Below are 21,546 nucleotides of genomic sequence, written 5' to 3'. Positions count from 1 at the left end.
GTGTTGGACTGGTACAAAGTAGCGACAACAAACAAGATAGGTACTTAGTAGGAAAGTCGTTGGTGAACACTGACAAGAATATACCGATCAGAATTGCGAATGTTTTCCCGAATTGTGTCAAGATTCAAAAAGGTGACAAGATAGCCATCTGCGAACCTGTAAGAAGTGTCACCCGATGTGATGAAGTGTCGTCAGCTGTTACACAAAAGGCATCCCAAGAAACACTAAAACATCTAGAACAGCCATGGGATCACCTAATACCTGAGGAGAAACAGAAGGCCAAGCAGTTCCTGCTAAAGCATGGCAGTATTTTTGAGAAGAACAACAGTGGAAGAACGGATTTTGTGAAGCACCGGATTAATACTGGTCATGCTCAGCCGATTCGACAACGTCCTAGAAGGGTGCCCCTTTCCAAACAACAAGAAATGGAGACAATGGTAGATAAGATGCTAGAAGATGGAGTTATCGAAGAATCATCGAGTCCATGGTCATCTCCTGTTGTTTTGGTGACGAAGAAAGATGGTAGTACACGATTCTGCGTGGACTATCGGAAGCTCCATGACGTCACTAAGAAGGACAGCTACCCACCGCCACGTATAGACGACACGTTAACCACACTGGCAGGTTCGTGCTGGTTCTCCACTCTCGACTTAAAGAGTGGATACTGGCAAGTTGGTCTGGACGAGGAAGACAAAGAAAAGACGGCTTTTTCTACAGGAAACGGACTATACCAATTCAAGGTCATGCCGTTTGGATAATGCAATGCTCCAGCCACTTTCGAACGTCTCATGGAGGTGGTGTTAAGAGGATTAACTTGGAAAACGTGCTTGGTTTACCTCGACGATGTATTGGTTATGGGAAGAACTTTTGAAGAGCATTTGCGAAATTTAGAAGATGTCTTCGGCCGCATACGGAATGCTCACCTGTACTTGAACCCGAAGAAGTGTAGTTTATTCCAGCGACAAGTGGAATTCTTGGGTCATGTAGTCTCAGCAGACGGAATTTACACCGACCAGAAGAAAATCGCTGCAATCAAGGATTGGCCTAAACCTCGCGACAAACATGAACTTAGAAGTTTTCTGGGTTTATGCACATATTACAGAAGATTTGTCAAGGGATTTGCCAACATAGCTGCACCTTTACATAAACTTACAGGTGATGAAGTCGGCTACGAATGGAACACCGATTGTGATGTAGCCTTTGAAAGACTTAAAGCGGCTTTATGTTCAAGTCCTATTTTAGCCTACCCACAACAACAAGGGAGGTATATCCTGGATACCGACGCCAGCAACATCGGCATCGGTGCAGTGCTATCACAAGTGCAAGATGGCGAAGAACGAGTGATAGAATATTACAGTCGAGTTCTATCCAAACCAGAAAGGAATTACTGCGTTACCCGGAAGGAGCTGCTAGCAATTGTAAAAGCAGTTGATCATTTCCATAAATATCTGTATGGCCAAGAATTTTAATTAGGACAGATCATGCGGCTCTCAAATGGCTTATGGAGATGAAACAACCTGAAGGCCAAATAGCACGATGGCTCGAGAAGCTCCAGCAGTATCACTTTACCATCCAACATCGTGCTGGGAAGATGCATGGTAACGCAGACGGTTTATCCAGAAGACCCTGTCAAACCGATTGTAAGCACTGCTGTAAAACGGAACAACGTGAAGGCACTGTCATGATAAGGAGTTTTAAGCTTGGAGCTGATGAACAGTGGACGACGGCACAGTTGAGGAAAGACCAAATGGAAGATCCAGACATCGGAGCAATACTAGGGCTCAAGGAAGGTAACGGCGAGAGACCACCGTGGCAGGATATTGCGGACAGAGGGCTAGTTTTCAAAGCTCTCTGGGCTCAGTGGAATTCACTGGTTATTGAGAATGGATTGTTAAAGCGCATGTGGGAAAGTGCGGATGGCAGGACAGTAACAACTCAGTTACTGGTACCAAGGAAGAAAGTTACCCAGGTATTGGAAGAAATTCACGGTGGTAAAACTGGAGCCCATCTTGGGGTAAACAAGACCTTGAGCAAGCTGAGAGATCGTTTTTACTGGGTGGATTATTGCGAAGATGTCAAGAAATGGTGTCGACAATGAAAATTTGTGCAGCCAGCCAAGGACCAAGCACTCGATCTAGGGGAAAAATGAAACAATATAACGTTGGACTGCCATTCGAAAGAATCGCTGTTGACATTGCAGGCCCATTCCCTGAAACGCACAAGGGCAACAAGTACGTTTTAGTGGCGATGGATTATTTCAGTAAATGGCCAGAAGTTTTTGCCATTCCAAACCAAGAAGCATCGACTGTAGCTGAAGTATAGTCAATAATGTCTTCAGTAGATTTGGAATTCCTTTAGAGCTTCACACTGACCAAGGAAGGAACTTCGAGTCAAGACTGTTCCAGAAGATGTGTGATCTGCTTGGTATTCACAAGACTAGGACAACAGCTTTACATCCGCAGTCTGATGGGATGGTCGAGAGATTCAATAAGACCATTGAAGAACATCTCTCGAAAATGGTGGATGAACATCAAAGAGATTGGGATCAGCATATACCACTATTCCTAATGGCATATAGAAGTGCAGTTCACAACACCACCGGACTTTCACCATCGAAGATTTTATTTGGTCGAGAATTACGGTTGCCTTGTGACTTGGTGTTCGGATCACCAGACGACAGCACCACGAACGTAGAGGACTACGCGGATGAACTGAAGGAAAGGTTATTGGGAATTCATAAGGCCGTGAGAAGTAAGATTACGCTAGCCAGTGACCGGATGAAAGCTCGTTACGACCTCAGAGCTAATTCTACGGGATTTCAACAGGACGATATGGTATGGTTATATAACCCACAGCGCAAGAAAGGGAGGTCCCCAAAGTTAACTCCAGCATGGGAAGGTCCTTATACAGTCATCAAGAGGATAAATGATGTTGTGTACCGGATTCAACGCAGCCCTAGAAGTAAGATGAAAGTAGTTCATCTGGATCGATTGAAGAGATACCAGACAGGAAACCTTGATCGGGACGATCAAATTTGAGAAGGGGGCAATGTCAAGGTGTATTCCTGGTTGCATAACTGCATACTGCTAAAAATCCTGGCGCATTCGCCAGAAAGTAAAGAAAATTATAGAATTCTTTAGAAAAATCTAGAAACAACCGCCAGGGGGTATATAAGGCCCGCGCTTTGACAGTTGGACAAGTTTGAAGTTTGAAGTCTAAGTCTGAAGTTTGAAAATACCGCGAAATACCGTTAGAGTAATAGTAGTTGCATAAGTTGTGTTGTAAATAGTATAAGTTGTGTACAGAGTGAAACAAATAAATTCGTTAAGTATTTTATCGTGAGTTTAAATAGTGGACCCACGGAATTCGTAACAATATGTTGAGCAACGCAAAATTTATCCGGTCTACCATATCTTATCTGAGCCATCTGTTAAATCTAATTAATATTGTTCTAGTTTGCCCGACATATTTCTGATTGCAATCTTTACATTAAATTTCATAATTACCCGACCTTTCCAGTGGAGATGTTTTATCTTTAGGATTACCTAATAATAATTGTAATTTATTATTTATCAAATTTCAATTTTCAGAGTTATCCCATGGCTTAAAAATAATTTTTAAGAATGTCAATTATAAACTTGTTTTATAGTGCTAATAATAAATTACAACAATTATTAGGTTATGTAGTAGAAGTTTGGTACACCATTTTTTACCCCTGTATTTTAGTTCTTTCACTTAATGTAATATTTTAATTTCTACAGAACACAATGTACAAGAATTGGATAATAGACCTCGAGAAATAGAAAATACCGAAGAACTATTAGTAGAGAGTGCAAGTAGTGAGCCGAAAAATTTAAAGGATGTCATTGATATTAATGCGGGAAAAGATGATAGTCAGGAAGAAATAATGGCCGTCTCTAGTGAAAGTAATATTCCCAGTGACAATACTAAACTAATTAAAGATGGTGAAGACATGCCAACTTCCAGTAACGGTGATACACAAGTAATAAAATTATTTAAAATGTTAACCACACATTTTACCCTATTCTTTTAATAATTTCTACTGTATATATACTGAGCTGGCAACTCATACTTTTGGGTCGGCATTTACATGTGTGGAATTTATGTTTCTCTGTGATACAAGTACGCCTTTCCCTGTCTAGTAGTCAAATCGCGGTTCAAAGGCGCTTATTTTTAATTATTTTTTTCCAGAAAGATAACTATGTACATAAAATCAGTAGATGTGTTTCTGGACATATGAAAACGAGTTATAGAATATCATTAGGGTGACCATTCTTTTTTAGGGTTCCGTTCCCAAAGAGTAAAAACGGGAACCATATCACTAAGACTTTCCGTCTATCCGTCTGTCACAAAGGTCTATCTTATGAACCGTTATAGCTAGACAGTTGAAATTTTTACAGATAATGTATCTATGTTGCCGCTATAAGAACATATACTAAAAACAGAATTAAATAAATGTTTATAAATAAAAAGTACTTTCACTAAACATAATCTTTTAAGTAAGAATTTTACATAGAATCTTTCAAGTCCTCGGTGGCCGAGTGGTTAAAGCGTTACGACTGTACGCTGCTATGACGTTGGAGCCGTAGTAAGCCAGGTTCGAATCCTAGTTAAGGCGACTTTTTTTAATCGTTTTTTTTTAATTATTACATATTTTTACATATTTATTTTTACTTTTTACATATTTATTATTGATTAATAAAATTTTTAGTAATGTGTTTCTTCATTTTTTTTAAATTACTTATACGCGCATTCAAACCAAAACCCTACCAAGGTACCAAACCCTTCGTGCGCGAGTCTGACTCGCACTTGACCAATTTTTTAACTACGTCAGTAATCGTGTGGTAATTTGGAAACAACTTCTAACACATAACACGCGATAAATCAAAAACTACTTGGACATTGAAACTTTCATTTTTTATTTAAGTTCGGATCTTTGACAAGACGTTTAAATGAGAAAAATTCGACAGGTTTGTTTCTTTTCCGTTCAAAACAATTAAAAAACGTGTCCATTTACTTTTAGTGCATAGCAATTTTCACAATTGTGTGACTTTTTTATTTGTAAAAATTTTCACATACTGTCTGCGAAGAAAATATAACAAAAACGTTAAAAAAAACAATCAATTATTTCTAATGGATTTCGAGATATTGATTTTTTAATTCTAATAGCGCGATCGCTGTCTAACACCAACTTAGTTCAACGTATTTTTACCAAAAGTGGTCAACGTTTGAGCATTTTAGAGTCGTTATTTTAATTTCTTTTTACGTTTAACTTGTATTTTAAAAGCTATAAGGAAATTACAACAATTCGTTAATAGATACGTAATTAAATCGTGAAACTGCCTTCCACGTCTCTTAGCAATGTGCACAGTTACTCGGTTTATTTCATACGTTTGGCAACGTTTTTACTGTTTTCTCTTTGTTCAGTACATTATAAATGCATTGTACTCTTCTTACATACGGAAAACTCGACCCAAACATAAACCTTTCCAGTAGGAGTATAGTGGTTATCTCTTAAAATTTGCCTGATAAAATTCGAACCACAAATAATATCAAAATTATATTACATAATAATTATTAATATTAAACACTAGTGATAAATATAAATACTTTTTTATTTGTTATTGTTTTAGGTACCAGAAAGTGAAGAAACAAAACAATGCGAGAAAACTAGTAAAATAAAATGTGAATGTTATAAAGACGATGACGACGTTTCTAACACAGATGTAGTCAGTAGTATTAATAATGACGATGATAGTCAATCTAATGACGAGACAACTAAAAATGAGTCAAAAGAAAAGAAATTACGTCATTTGAAAAATAAATTGGAAAGCTATAAGAAGGAAATGGCTGTACATCAAAATATTAAAATATTGGAAGACATAGTTGTGAAAGAAAAGGCTGACCAAAACAACCAAGTGCTTGAAGAAAATGATGATTTAGTAATTAATGTTGACCAAGATGACTTGGATTGTATAATATGTGATTAAATATTAATTTACGTGTACTTTTCTAAGATGTATAACACGATATTTATAAATAAAAAGATTCTTTAATAATTGTAATAATTTATTAAGTATAGTAATTTATTATATAACACATAACTACTAATGAAGGGTAGGCAGTACGGAAGTGTAAAATGGCCAAAACTTCTGAAGTATACATAAACTAAAAACAACAAAGAAAAAAATATTCAAAAAAACATTACTTTTCGAGCATAAATTATTTTAATAAATATTTATGGGCTTGATGAAAAATACGAAAACATTTTAATTCCTTACAATTGAAATATATTTTGGAAAATTTAGCTATTTCAAACAAGGCACTGTACCATTTAGATCCTGATCATAAACAGTATTAAAATAAAATATGTTGGAAATACCAAAAAACACAGTTTAGTTAGTTAACCAATAGTAGCCCATAGCATATCAAAGTAAGTATATTATATAAAAACGCCAAATTAAATAGAAATAAGTCCTAGAATTTTCTAAGGTAAGAATTTTTTCAACCACAAAAAAGTCCAATCTAGAAACGGCTCTGCAAACATAGATAAATTTGTGTAGCCCTTATTTTTTTAAAGCATTAATCTCTTGTGTCTTGGCTAGAAACTAATCAATGAAGCTTTGCTCGACGCATGCTTTTACTCGTTTTTCGTATTCTCGTCGATTTTCTTTGTACAGCTGCGCCGCCATTGAATTTGCTGGTGAATTTGGATTAGGGTCACTAAGTAAAGACTGTAACAAAAAAAAAATAGATTTAGTATATTATAGGAGTAAAAAGAAGCAATTTGAATGAATTTATGTCAAATGATAGTGTCCGACCGAAATTTCGGTTTCGGCAAGAATAACGGGTTTCGCCTGAGGAAGTTTTGCGCTGTGTCCGGAAATGCTTATAATGTATTTATAATATTAGATTGTTTAATTATGAATATTAATAATTATTAGATAATGAAAATTATTCATAGTTATAGCTCAATCAAGCTCTTTTTTCAGGATTTTTTTAGTTTGTAACAAAATTATTTTTATCATGATTTAATTCAAATATTATTTATATTAAAAATTATTTAATTGTTGTAATTTTAGTAGATATATTCGATACCAATTAAACTTTTAGTAACGTAATCGAGGGCGCGATTTTTAAATTCATTGTTGCTAACCATGGATATATTCGGCGCCGGGCTAACTAACTGGAATTTAAATTTCCCTCTTGAGATTCAGGTCGTAGCTCTGCTGTAAAAAACGTCAAGTTGCCACATTTATTTATTTATTTCCAGCTGTGAATAAGAAGACCAAGAAAGGAGCATATCAAAAATCTTAGGTCCACCGCGATGGGACTCAAATATGGCCGACTTAAATTCCGGTTTATCATTGTGCCGTTCTAATTTTATTTAAAAAATGTAAAACTATGATGTAGGGTAGACGTGGGGTAGACTCAATATTTTTTTTTTGTTTTACGTTATGAATAAATGTTGGTAGTTATTAAAATTGTTATAAAAATATATAATTCTAATAAAAATAGATAAGTTATAATAATTATTTATTAACACAAACATCCGACATCCGATACGCTACTGAAGCAGGTAAGTCAAATTGACGTATCTAAATTCTTTGACATCTAATCTTTGACAAGTAGTAAATAAAAGCAAAAATGCAAGAAAAAATATATAATTAGTTAATTTAAGTGAATTTCATAAACGACCGGTTTACTACACGTATGTATATTATATAATCACTTACTAGCGAAAAGGTGTTCCATTATATCACTCGATTTTTGCCGAGATCTACCGCACGCTACACAACCAACTATTTTAGAGTCTTTTTCGATAAATCGCGATAGTGTCACTGTTAATTTAAGTTCTGCCACAATTTCCATCTAGATTTACTACCTTTATACAACTATCAGTAGTAGAATAAATAATAAATAACATAAAATAAGCTCCGTAAAGACTGACAAATCCACAAAATTTCAAATCAAATTCAAATGAATCGTCAAACAGAACCATAGATAAAAGAAAATAATCTTCTATTAAGATAGATATGAAACTTAATAGTAAAATTTTGAGTCAAACCTCCGTGTTCTTAGTAGAGACTACGTTTAACCCAGCGCCTTCGCCTTTTCTGCTGTAAATATTTTTTATGTTTATATTTGATTTCAAAGGATTTAGTTTTAAAGTTACACTGATATATTAGTATATCAGAGTAACTTTAATAAAACATAAGAATATATATATTTTACAGTTTATTAAATATAAATTTTGACTACAAGGTAGAAAGTAAATCACAATATTTGATAAAACTTATAAGTATACTATTTTTACAGTTAATAAATAATAAAACTATTTCTGACTATGATATTTAAAATTTAGATAGATAGAATATTAAAAAACATACCGGTATTTGCAGAGGCAGGCCCAAATTCAATAAAAACCAAAATTTTTCCTGCGAAAATCGGGCTTTTTTCACAGAAAAGGTATTTTTTGATTTATTAACAATCATTGTCAAGTTGACAATACAGGGTGTTTCTAATTAGTCTAAAAAATTGTGGTGTGATTCCTCATGTGTGCTTAAAAGAATTTTTATATAACCATTAGGTCTAAAGTACTTCCTTTCTGATCTACAGTTGCCGAGAAAAAAATAAATATACTTATCAAGAGCCCGCCTTAAGCAGTTTTCTAACGATTTTTTATTTTTTAGATTAATTAGGAAACACCCTGTATATGCATATCACAGGCAACCAAATAAGCTATTAACCTCTAAAAATTATTTTTCCTACCACTAACGACATACCGTGTTTTTACTGAGTACTAAATTATTTTATCAAAATTTCACCATATAAGTTTCCAGGCAATGAACAGAACTATCAAGGATCGCCACCCTAGAGTCCTTTTTCCGCCCACCATGCATGAATACATGGATAGCATTATGCTCCTTCCTTAGTCTTCTTATTCAAAGATTTCCAGACATGGTCATTTGTTTTGACACTTTAATTTTGTATTACGAGTTTTTGGTTTAAATGTGTTGTGATATTTTAAGCTTAAACATTTTTACTAGTAGACCTTGCAGGCGAACATTGTTCTTAGAAACTCTTAGTGCGTAGTGTACAAGATAGCTTAATAGCCGTAACAAACACATCGCAACTTTATTAGAATATTTTGAACGGGAAAGCGGTAGTAATGGCCCTTTATGTCCCTTAAGCGCTGTTAAGAAGGTGAGTTTTGTTGATGTAAATAATAACTGTTTATATATTTATAATTAATTTATTTTTGTTTCCTAAAATATTTTGATTCAAAGAAAATATGAAAAAGGGCGCAACGCTATGCCGGTCAAGCTTAATTACGTTACTAAAAGTTTATTAGATATGAACTATAGGTATTTCTTAATTTTATCTGCAGTATATTAACAAGAGTGCTATATAAAGTAAATAAAGCATAGGAAAATATTTGTTCATACGTTTTTTGTTTTATTTCAAGTTAAAATATTTAAAAAAAAATAGTATTAGTATTTGCGCATTTTGAAATCAGGGGTGATAATATAAGTTGATAATTCAATTAATATGCGTTTTAAAGATTTTATCATTATAATAAAGTTATCTTTAATTTTACTACTAAAAAATAACTTTTTATGAAAGTTTCGGTTTCGGCCGAAACTGTGACTGAAGCCGAAATGGGGTTTCGGTTTCATTTTGTTTTAAAAAAATCATTCAGTTAAAAATATTTTTTCGAAAATTGATTTGTCTGGAAACTTATTACATACTTGTTTCCATTTAATTATTAATTTTTGATAATATTCAGGATAATTAATTAAACACGGGTCATTTTAATTTCTCACTCATTTCATCTTTTTCATCAATTCATTTTTTTTTATTTAAAATGCATTTTGTTCTTCTTTAACTGGGAATTTCCGTAATTCTGATTATGAAATTGATTTATTTAAACACGACACTTTTTCATAAACTGATACTGAATAATCTGTGAGCAGTTCAAATTTAAAAGATTTGTTTACAAAATACAAGTTCGAGAACTCTGCCTTTTTTCTTTTGTAAAAATAGTTGCTCTACAAATCCAAAATCCAATACATTTCTGCGACATTTTTGTCTCATTTTTGTTGTTTCAAAAATCGGAGACTTTTCAATGTCCCGTCTCGAGTCGGCAAAGATCAAAGTGTCTATGTTTTGTTCGTATATTTTGCGACAAGTTGTCGGCGCAGTGTGGATGGCGTGTGCTGCCAACAGTAGGAGACCAGTGAAATCACACATGGTTAATAAAACTCATTCGCAACTAAACTTTTGACTTTGTTGTACTTTTGTCATTGCAGTGTGAACAATTTGTCTCAAGTTTGTCTTGTTAGAAGTCTCTATTTTTTGTGACAAGTTTGTCTTGTTTTTGTCTCAAAATCGTGTTTATTTTTTGTCGCCTTGGTCTGGACCCGACATTAGTTTTTACAAATGATTAAAGACAGAATGAATGTGATTTTTTTGGCCGAAACCGAAGTTATTTTTATAAAGTGGTAAATTTAAATTAGAAAAAAAATATGATAGGATAAATGAAAGAAAGTCGAAAAGAGAAGCATTGTTTTGAATATTATGTAACATAATACAAAAAAAAATATTTCAAATTATAATAATTAACTTAAGAAATATTCTAAAAGATATTATATATGGCAAAATAAATGCTTCAAACTTCAAGCTCAACATTCAAACTAAACTTTCATCTTTGGTAAAAAATTTCCGCTTAAGTTTATATACCGCCGAAGCCGAATTTTAGCCGAAGGCTTAAATAATGGCCGAATGTGGCCGAAGCTGTTTAATCGCTCGGTCTCTAATAATGGTTCTATCTAGCCTTGTTAATTTTTAAAATTTTTGTAAAATAACCATCTAAGATTACAGTTGAGGGTTGGAACCTTTGGTGTTAAACAGCAAAATAAAAACACTAAATCACCACAATACACCAAAACACTTTTACTTTTACACTGGACGCGCGTTTCGCTAACCATGTTAGCATCATCAGCAGATGATTATAAACTAAAGTACAATCTACAAGTTGAGCGTTTATATACTCGCCCAGTGGGCACCGAGTGGGCGTGGCAAAAACTAGCCAACCGAGTCAGAACCAACTGAGCGTAACAGTTAGATTTCCGCCACTAGAGTAGTAGGAACAAAGAACTTGAAGGAATTGGACCGTTGTCTCTCTGTTCATACTATCTTTACATTTATTAATTCTGATGCTTTCATATGCATCTAATTGCCTGTAATTTGAGACTTGTTTAATTAATTTTAAATTATTAAGATCTATACAATGTTCTTTATCAACAATATGTTCGGCAACGCAAGATTTATCCGGTCTACCATATCTTATCTGAGCTAAATGTTCTTTAAATCTAGTTAATATTGATCTTCTAGTTTGCCCAACATATTTCTGATTACAATCTTTACAAGAAATTTCATAAATACCCGACCTTTCCAGTTTGGATTACCTAATAATTGTTGTAATTTATTATTAGCACTATACACAAGTTTATAATTGACATTCTTAAAAATTCCTTTTAGACCACGGGATAACTCTCTATCAAACGGTATCGAAAAATATTTAGACGTATCTTTCTCCACTTGAAAAGTCGAATTTTCAGAAATCATTAACCTATACCTGTTTTCTAATTAATTTATCAACTAGTGAAGGAGAATATCCATTACACTCAGCTACATTCTAATGTAATCTCTTTCTATTTCATATCTTTTCGTTGGAAAGTGGGAAACTAAGTAATCTATGAACTAAGAAATTTAAACTAGCCATTTTATGTTCAACACTATGATGTGATTCATTAGGAATATATCTGCGTGTGGTCGTATTTTCCCTATAGATATCAAATTCCAGGCAATTATTAGCATTTCTAATAACTAATACATCTAGAAATGGTAATCTGTCGTTGTTCTCAATTTCATGCGTAAATTTAATGGAAGGAAAACGATTATTTAACTTAGAAATAAAATTATCTATGGTGTCTGAATGTGTGTCAAAAACAGCAAAAATATCATCCACATACCTAAACCAAACTCTTGGAAAATACTCAAACTGACTCTTAGCCTCCACTTCAAACCTGCTCATGAATAAATTAGCCAAAAATGGAGACAATGGATTACCCATTGCTGTACCTTCCCGCTGTTCAAAAAAGTTGTTATTAAATTGAAAACAATTTTGTTTCATACATAACGATCATGATCAGATAAAAAAATTTATCTGATCATGAACCTTCTTTAGCAGTTAAAAATAATATTGAATTCATTAACAAAATTGAAGATATAACATTGCATGAAGGTGAAATTTTGGTCTCCTTTGATGTATCTTCGTTGTTCCCAAGTGTTCCAATTCCACACACTTTAGGCTACTTGAAGGAATTACTGAACGCAAATGGTCTCGACAACAAAACTGTGACTGAATATATTGAGCTTACATCGTTATGTATGAAACAAAATTGTTTTCAATTTAATAACAACTTTTTGAACAGCGGGAAGGTACAGCAATGGGTAATCCATTGTCTCCATTTTTGGCTAATTTATTCATGAGCAGGTTTGAAGTGGAGGCTAAGAGTCAGTTTGAGTATTTTCCAAGAGTTTGGTTTAGGTATGTGGATGATATTTTGCTGTTTTTGACACACATTCAGACACCATAGATAATTTTATTTCTAAGTTAAATAATCGTTTTCCTTCCATTAAATTTACGCATGAAATTGAGAACAACGACAGATTACCATTTCTAGATGTATTAGTTATTAGAAATGCTAATAATTGCCTGGAATTTGATATCTATAGGAAAAATACGACCACACGCAGATATATTCCTAATGAATCACATCATAGTGTTGAACATAAAATGGCTAGTTTAAATTTCTTAGTTCATAGATTACTTAGTTTCCCACTTTCCAACGAAAGATATGAAATAGATTACATTAGGAATGTAGCTGAGTGTAATGGATATTCTCCTTCACTAGTTGATAAATTAATTAGAAAACGTAGGTATAGGTTAATGATTTCTGAAAATTCGACTTTTCAAGTGGAGAAAGATACGTCTAAATATTTTTCGATACCGTTTGATAGAAAGTTATCCCGTGGTCTAAAAGGAATTTTTAAGAATGTCAATTATAAACTTGTGTATAGTGCTAATAATAAATTACAACAATTATTAGGTAATCCAAAGGATAAAACATCTCCACTGGAAAGGTCGGGTATTTATGAAATTTCTTGTAAAGATTGTAATCAGAAATATGTTGGGCAAACTAGAAGATCAATATTAACTAGATTTAAAGAACATTTAGCTCAGATAAGATATGGTAGACCGGATAAATCTTGCGTTGCCGAACATATTGTTGATAAAGAACATTGTATAGATCTTAATAATTTAAAATTAATTAAACAAGTCTCAAATTACAGGCAATTAGATGCATATGAAAGCATCAGAATTAATAAATGTAAAGATAGTATGAACAGAGACAACGGTCCAATTCCTTCAAGTTCTTTGTTCCTACTACTCTAGTGGCGGAAATCTAACTGTTACGCTCAGTTGGTTCTGACTCGGTTGGCTAGTTTTTGCCACGCCCACTCGGTGCCCACTGGGCGAGTATATAAACGCTCAACTTGTAGATTGTACTTTAGTTTATAATCATCTGCTGATGATGCTAACATGGTTAGCGAAACGCGCGTCCAGTGTAAAAGTAAAAGTGTTTTGGTGTATTGTGGTGATTTAGTGTTTTTATTTTAAATAACCATCTACCTTTGCAAAAATTACCCTTTCCAACTAAACATTTATTATATACATTAGTGCGAAGAAATCCAATATCGTCGATATGGAAAAAGTGGAAGATATGCAAAAAGTTTTATATAAATGTTGCATGGATTATAAAGGTGCATATTATCAAAATATTTATTTAAATATTGTATTTGACGTAACTGTGTGTGGGAAAGTCACAATTACGCTAAATGAAGGACAGTTTTTTTTATTATTTTTTCCAGAAAAAAAACCGGTTTAAGAGGTAAAAGTAAAAAAGTTTCATAATAAATCTAAATTTATCATATTTCAAAGGAGTTGCTTAAGTTTTTATTTGAATTTAGTTAACAAGAATTCTTATTTCATTTTCACCCAACGTCTATACCGGGTGTTTTTCAAAATGGCTTCCCCTATAACTTTTTTTATTTTTTCAGATGAAAAAATGAAATTTGGTATGTTAGTATATGACATAAATCAGGTTCGATTCAACTTCAATAATTTAGTTTCCGTCAAATTCTGCATTCTATGTAAAAATATTCAACTTGACTTTGAAAATATTTGAATCGCTTGTATATTGACAAACATATTTTTAAAACAAAGGTTAACAACATTGCCTGTATATTCTATAAAAAAAGACTGTCTTAAAAACCACAAACCAGAAACCTGATATGCTAGTGACTACTTTAACGTCATTACTGGTCGCAGCGACCGCTTGATTTGTGTGTTTTTTATCATTTGATTTAAATGGCCTAGCTGTTGGTTGGTCGCTGCGACCTAGTCGTCAGTGCGTTTCAGCTCTTATGCCGCGACCGCACATTTGGCATTTGGCGATTTCCGAGCGCTCGTTAACGAGGCTTCACCTAAGCCCTCGTTCTTCATCTTTACTCGCACGAGTATTTTATTATAGTGGTTACATTAGATGCGCGTTCATGGTGTCCTGTCTGTTGAGTTTGTCAAAACAAGCGCAACTACTTTGATACTGTGTGAGAATATAATGTTAAAATAACTACTCATGAAAATAAGAAACTGTTGGGTAAATGATTTATATGCAAGAAGAGGAGAAGAAAATGAATATGTAAAACATTTGGTGAATTAAGACTGCAACCAGTCAAATTTTTTGAATATTTTAGAGTATCTCCATCAACATTAATATATCCCAAATAAAATTAAACCTGGTATTCAAAAATATTCAAATTTTTCGGGAATGTAATGGGATCAGAGAGAAAAAATCGAACGCTCGGACGTGCACTCTAAACCGCTTGAACTTGCAAAGCCTATTGTTAGTACCTAATTATAGCCAACTATATAGGGTGGCTTGAATTCGACGCTCATCATTGGGATTTCAGAAACCGTAAAAGATATAAAGGATCGGTTAAATGGAGGCAAAGTTGCGCAATTTGATGCTCAATAAAATGCCGTATTGTATTTTGAAAAATTCCGAATACTTCCGAATATATTCGAAAAAAAAAACGGAATTTTCAATATTGTTTTCTATTGTTTCCTGGCTTTATTTGTTAAGATAACTTAAACTGAAAAACACATTTTCATGACCACTTTTCCTGCTCTATAACTCTGTGTGATTAAATATTGACTCTGACGTTTCGGCTTCTGGTGACCATCATCAACTTAATTTTTTTAAATACGGACCTAATTTTTTTATTCAATTTAATTAAATCCTTTCATCACTCTTAAAACACTATATATAGTCAATTTGATATTTGCCGACGTTTAGTACAGAAAATTCCATCACCAGTAAATTTTATGCAAAAAAAAATAAAAAATAAAAATGCAATACGGCATTTTATTGAGCATCAAATTGCGCAATTTTGCCTCCATTTCACCGATCCTGTATCTCTTACGGTTTCCGAAATCCCAATGATGAGCGTCGAATTCGAGCCACCCTGTACATGTATTACGCTCAGTTTTTATTTTTATGATTTTAGTCATAGATTTTGTTGTTAATTTTTTTCAGAAATAATGGAGTGACCATTTCATTTTTATCAAAACCCCGCGAGCTTTTGAGCTACGAATTTTTTTAAATAAGCATCTAAAAGGTCTTTTCAGGCACTTTAGAAACGGTCATATTCATTTTCTTTGAAAAATGTATTCTTTCGCTACTATTTTACGGTAAAAGGTTGTAATTTAGTTTTCGAAAAAATAAAAAATCACTTTTACAGAGTGATAACTCAGCTTACACTACGGTAATCAACAAAAAATGTATCGTTTAGCTATTCCAAAAGTTTCATTTTTGCTTTATGAGTTTTGCGATAAAACACAAGGTTTTCGAGTTATTTATAAAAAATGACAGAAAAATATGAAATTTTTAGATGAAAAATCTACATTTATAATCCTAAATAACTCGGAAAATATTAATTTTCTGAAAAAATGTTATAGAACATTTTTTGCTTAGAATTCATCCCTTTATTGATTTTTGCAATTTAAATGGGTGATTTATTTATCACCCCCGAGAAGAGGTGGTACTCACCCCCAGGGTGAAAACACATATGTAACTTTTCTTCTTACATACATATATCTCTATTCACTGTTGAAATTTCACGTCAATCGGTGCAGGTGTTCAGAATTTGGACCCTAAAGCCCTCCCTTACGGGTACTATTAATGGATCGCCTTTTCGTTACAGCCATCTGATATTCTATTAAGACTATTTTAGATAAGATAAATTCTAAATATAATATTTTTGTATATTAATCTGGAAATAATTTCTTCATTTCTGATAATTTTATGACTAAATTAATTAAATATTCTGATAGTAATTGAAAAAATATTTGTGACCTTCCTTAGAAAAAAGTGTTAATCGATGACTATCTCATGAATGAATGAAGGTTGAATTATTAAGTTCTTACCATATTTAGGTTATTTATAATTCACTACTATTGAAGTTCCTGTTTCAGTGTTTTTTATGAAAATATTACTCAGTACTAATATTGTAAAATTATTTATTACTCCTATTATTTACTACTCGACAATTTATCTTTGGAGAGCATTCCACGAGAATGAATGTGAATAAATGAGCAAATGTCTAGAATTTATAATTAGTGCAAAGAGAGATTGGCAAATTAATCAGTTACTTTTTTAAATTTCATTGGGGGTTTTCTGCCTTTTCCTATTATTTCCAAAAAGAGATATTTTGAGAACATTTAGAACATGAAGAAAAAAATTGAGAACAAATATGTATTCAGAACACATTATGCTTCTCTCTCGGAATATGTAAATTGTAGAGTAACTACCAACACTACATAAAAGGGCAAATCAGTAGCTAAATCTATAAAATTACTGAGGAATCCCCAAACATATCATATTTTTTCCAGTATTATCACCCTGTTGCTTCCTAAATGTAAAAAATAGGAAACGTTTTCGTTTGTGATTATAAATGTCCATACATGCTCTTATAATGTTCTCATACAATAATTCTGAACATTCAAGAATGTTCACAAACAATCTCGTGTCACAAATGGGAACATTCCCTCTATTGCAACACTAATCAGTACTCAGGACTGTGGAGAGTTTTTAAGCTATAATAATCTGTAAATATGTATACAAAACTTAAAGATATATATATTTTTGTAATTTGTATTTTTAAAAACTTAAATTTATCACTTACTTGAATAGAAGTTAAAATAGCGGAAACATCATAAGTAGGACTCCACCTATTTTGTAATATGTCTAAACATATTCCTCCGTCCGCATAAACGTTAGGATGAAACATATGACTAACGAAACGAACAGTTGGTGGTTTATTTGGATATTCCTCTGTAAATTCAATAGTCAACTTAAAAGTGCCATCTTCGAATGGTGTATCGTGTGGCCCAAATATAACAGCATTCCATATCATAATGTTATTGTCTGTGGGAGCCCCACTTACACCAGTAGGAGGATCTTCTTGCAACCTAGAGGAAGCCATTATGAAAAACAATTTATATATATTACGTTCTTATAAAACATTATTAAAACAATTGTTGTATACTCTGTTTTAAACTACATAGTGCAGATGTCATTCAGAGTTTATTAGTTCTGTTATAAGTGTTACGTTTACATACATATTTTTCTATTATAATGAGGTGAATGATTATTTAGTGTATCAAATAGTTAAAGAGTTTTCCATATTTTTTAGAAAGCACCTACACCAAACACAATGGTTTTAAACAAATGTTTAAAACATCACAACCCTAATAAAAATATTAATGGAACCTAAATATATATAATATAAAATTTTCACCAGATTATTTTATGCATTATGCTACTTTGTCTTTGTGGATCAAGATAGTGATCTCATTTCAGTAGGTACATTCTTAAAGATCTTTCATATTGCATTATTTATATTATCACTATTTCTTAAGAGATGAAATTACTTTAGATATTATCATACCGAATAATATTTTAATTAGTAAAGTGTTTTTGCGTAGTACATGAAGGCTAATATTGACAAAAATCAATTTAAAAACAAAGTTAAAATTATATTACCGTTTGAAATCTCTCATAAGGCGTCGACGTGCAGGAGTGGACATTTTATTTAGTTAATTTGATTAATTTCTAAAAAAGAAACTTAAAAATGAATCGAATATAGAAGTACGGTACAGGAAACACAGCAAATTTATCTTATTTTTGATATTATATATGTCTGAATCACACAATAGAACTTTACTTGCATGACATAAAGAAAAAGACGTACAATAAACAAAAATAGCACTAGAATTTGACAGAGAACAGTGTGTTTCATTTAGTGATTTTTGGATTTGTTAAAAAAGTTACTAGCTAAAGAAATAAAGTACCACAGAATAAAAATATAGAATCTGCTAAGCAACAGTAATCAGGGTTGGACGTATAAAAATATAATGTACACAATAATTATATTTTACGTGCAAATACATTAACATTTTTTTTATTAATCTTAATATTTCGAAAACGTAGAGCATTAATAATCATGGGGATAGGGTAAAGACCAGTTAGTTATTCTATGGTGAAGACTCTGATATAAAGTAAAAAGAAATAAGAGAAATGTATTTTTTTCACTTTTTTTTAGCGTTTATTATTTAATCTATGGGTAATGGTGTGGATCCGGTGGCTGACCTTGAAACGAGTTTTTGCTGCATATAGTCACTGACACTACGCATGCGCACATCTTCGATGTTGCCAGATTGGGAGTTATTTTGGAATTATTTTCAGTAGAAAACAAATATGTGCTTTTCAGTGTTTTTTTGTCAATATATACCGTATGATCGAAAAAACGGCGCCCAGTTGGCTGGGAAATGACGATTGAGGACATTTCCATAAAATGACAGCTTCATTTCATAGTCATTGCTGACGCTATTTTTTTTTCAATCATAGTAGGCGGTATATTATTGTTGATATATTTGTGATATATATCAGGGGGGTGACAGTAAACCGGAAAATTGGAAACAGTTCTGGCGCGGTCTTACCCAGGCAGAAAGCATGGCCTTCTAGACTGTCCTAGACAAAAATCTGAATATTTCTATATGATTTCTGCCAATTTCAGTTACGGAACATTTTTATGCACGTCGGCGTCCTCTTCTTTTGTCTGTGTGTCAGCCATGTGTCAACTCCCGAGGCCTCTGGCAAGGTCGGGCGCCATTTTATTTTTTTGCCGTTTTAGATTTGATTGGAAGTTTGTTTATGATATTTCGGCTGAAATTTATAAGTACAAAGATGTTTTTTGATATAAAGTTCCTTGTTAACACTTTAATAAAGTATATATGGTATTAATTACATGAAGAAAATGATGAAATCGACGTTTCTGCGTGTAGTAGGTATGAGCCATATTATATGTAAAAATAGGTAATATATTAACTGTTTTTATATTTTTTTAGCTTTAGATCCAAGGATCTTGGGATATTCTTTACCAAGGATTTTTCCGTATCTCTACTTTAAAGACTGATCGGTGATTTTGAGCAATTGAAAGCAAGTTGCACAAGGTAAATTATGATTATTGAACTATTATTAGCTTACATTAATTATCTACAAGATGAACAGAAATGCGTAATTACATATCACATAGGTACCTATTATGTATTTTCATAGCAATAATGCTATGTATGTAGATTATTTTTAAAATACAAATGAGGTATTAGATGTATATGTATCATATTTTTTATTCATTTTATTTTCATTCAAGTCCTAATATAGTGTTAAGATGAAGACATAACAAATATTATAAGAAAGATCTTAATATAAATCCCAAACTAAGTCTTAATTTAGTCTTGTATTTCTATTATTATTATTATTCTTATAAAACTAATAAGATCAAAACTCAACCTTCACCATATTGTCAAGATTTGGCATTATAGGAAACAAGAAATTACAGTAAATTAAGAAAAGAATATCAAAGTACACGATATTAAATACTGTAATATATTCTACGATACAAACCATCTCTCCTTCTAAAGAGAAAAAGATAAAACATAAAGCTTATTTTAGTCTTATCAACACACTCTTCGATAAAATCCACTAACTTGATATTTTTAAGAAATTATGATACAAACATTAATTATAATCAAAGTATTTTATATTAGTAACATTATATAATAGGTAAAATGTTACCTCTATCTCCGATTGACGTTTATTGTTCTATAATAAGACCCGTCATGGTAGTACTTCAAAATATCAATACATATAACAAAACTATTGTTGCCTGTAAATAACTAAAAATTAAATAACTTGAAAGAAATAAAATAATTCTAATAAGTTTAAAACCATTAAGAAAAAAATCCGTTAATGATAAATTTTAATTCTAATGTAAATATATAAATAAATGTTATTATTATTACAATTTTATATATTCATAATACTTTCATTTCACAATCTTCATTATCCTTCTTACCTTAACCCTTAACTGGTCCGGCGTTGTCTGACAGACTACGCCAAATAATTAACTCATTCTCATTAGTTACTGGGACCGCCTACAGGATTGGCGTTCTAGCTAATCCTCCCCCTCACGGTCAACAACTGATAGTCATATTTATGACCAAACTGGATTAGTTTTTTAGAAGTTCTGGCAGAAGTTACTTAAGTCGTAGTCTCTCAGACGACGCCGGACCGTTTGTGTAAGATTTTGTGTGTGACAAACTTTTGTAAAATATGGCCGGGCCTTCGAAAAATGTGCGTTTAGGAGACTCTAGTTATGAAGAAACTCTATTAAAATGATATGATGAAGACTGTGACAGTGACAATATGACAATCTGCCAGACAAATGCGTTTGACAATGTCAAATATTCCACGAGAAATACGCTTTACAATTGGTAGAATACTTGCAATTCCTGTACAACCAGAAGATGCCCACGGAGATATTTTTATCCTAGAGTTCTTATCCTAGTCAAAGACAATGCTATGTCCTAGTTAATTATTTTTAATGCCTAGAATGTACGAATCCATTGTGTAAAACATGTTAGGAAAACAATGAAATTTGCCTCATGCTGTAACTAAAGACTTTTCCGTTAACTCCAGTTTTATAACTTATTTTTTTACATAATAGTATTAAAAACTTATTTCTATATTGCAATGACTGTTAGTAATTTGTTTTTATTTTTAAAACTTAATAAAAATCTATATTGCTTTTTTTTCCAAATTTATATGTATGCTATTTTATTTTGTACTATATTTTCTGAAAGTTTATATTAATTGTACCCATTTTTATCTAGATTAGTTTAATAATACATAATATAACATATAATGAAATAAAAATTTGATATTTTTTAGTTTTTGTGTGTTTTTTTAACTTTTTAGAAGGCGTAGTCCC

The 21,546-nt window shown here is 32.3% G+C and overlaps 2 protein-coding genes across 3 annotated transcripts in view; one reads left to right on the top strand and one right to left on the bottom strand.

Annotated features, from left to right (window-relative positions):
• LOC115891073 (rRNA methyltransferase 2, mitochondrial) overlaps positions 1 to 6,565 on the top strand; it is a 33,043-nt gene extending 26,478 nt beyond the window's left edge. For both annotated transcript variants that reach the window (XM_030911477.1, XM_030911482.1), the window contains 2 exons: positions 3,762 to 4,003; positions 5,655 to 6,565. In XM_030911477.1, coding sequence (XP_030767337.1) covers positions 3,762 to 4,003; positions 5,655 to 6,011 — 599 coding nt within the window. In that variant the 3' untranslated portion in view covers positions 6,012 to 6,565. The remainder of the gene's footprint in view (positions 1 to 3,761; positions 4,004 to 5,654) is intronic.
• Positions 6,078 to 18,469, bottom strand: LOC115891087 (ubiquitin-conjugating enzyme E2-17 kDa). Its single transcript, XM_030911488.1, has 3 exons — positions 18,258 to 18,469; positions 17,398 to 17,683; positions 6,078 to 6,755 (listed from the first exon to the last, which is right to left on the bottom strand). Exons 1-3 carry the CDS (start codon positions 18,299 to 18,301, stop codon positions 6,630 to 6,632), a joined length of 456 nt encoding a protein of 151 aa, XP_030767348.1. The 5' UTR covers positions 18,302 to 18,469; the 3' UTR covers positions 6,078 to 6,629.
• Positions 18,470 to 21,546: the final 3,077 nt, after the last annotated feature.

The sequence above is a fragment of the Sitophilus oryzae genome, unplaced genomic scaffold (assembly GCF_002938485.1).
Source record: "Sitophilus oryzae breed Bouriz unplaced genomic scaffold, Soryzae_2.0 scaffold_1179_pilon_pilon, whole genome shotgun sequence".
Taxonomy (NCBI): Eukaryota; Metazoa; Arthropoda; class Insecta; order Coleoptera; family Curculionidae; genus Sitophilus; species Sitophilus oryzae.
This window is presented reverse-complemented; position numbering and strand designations above follow the sequence as displayed.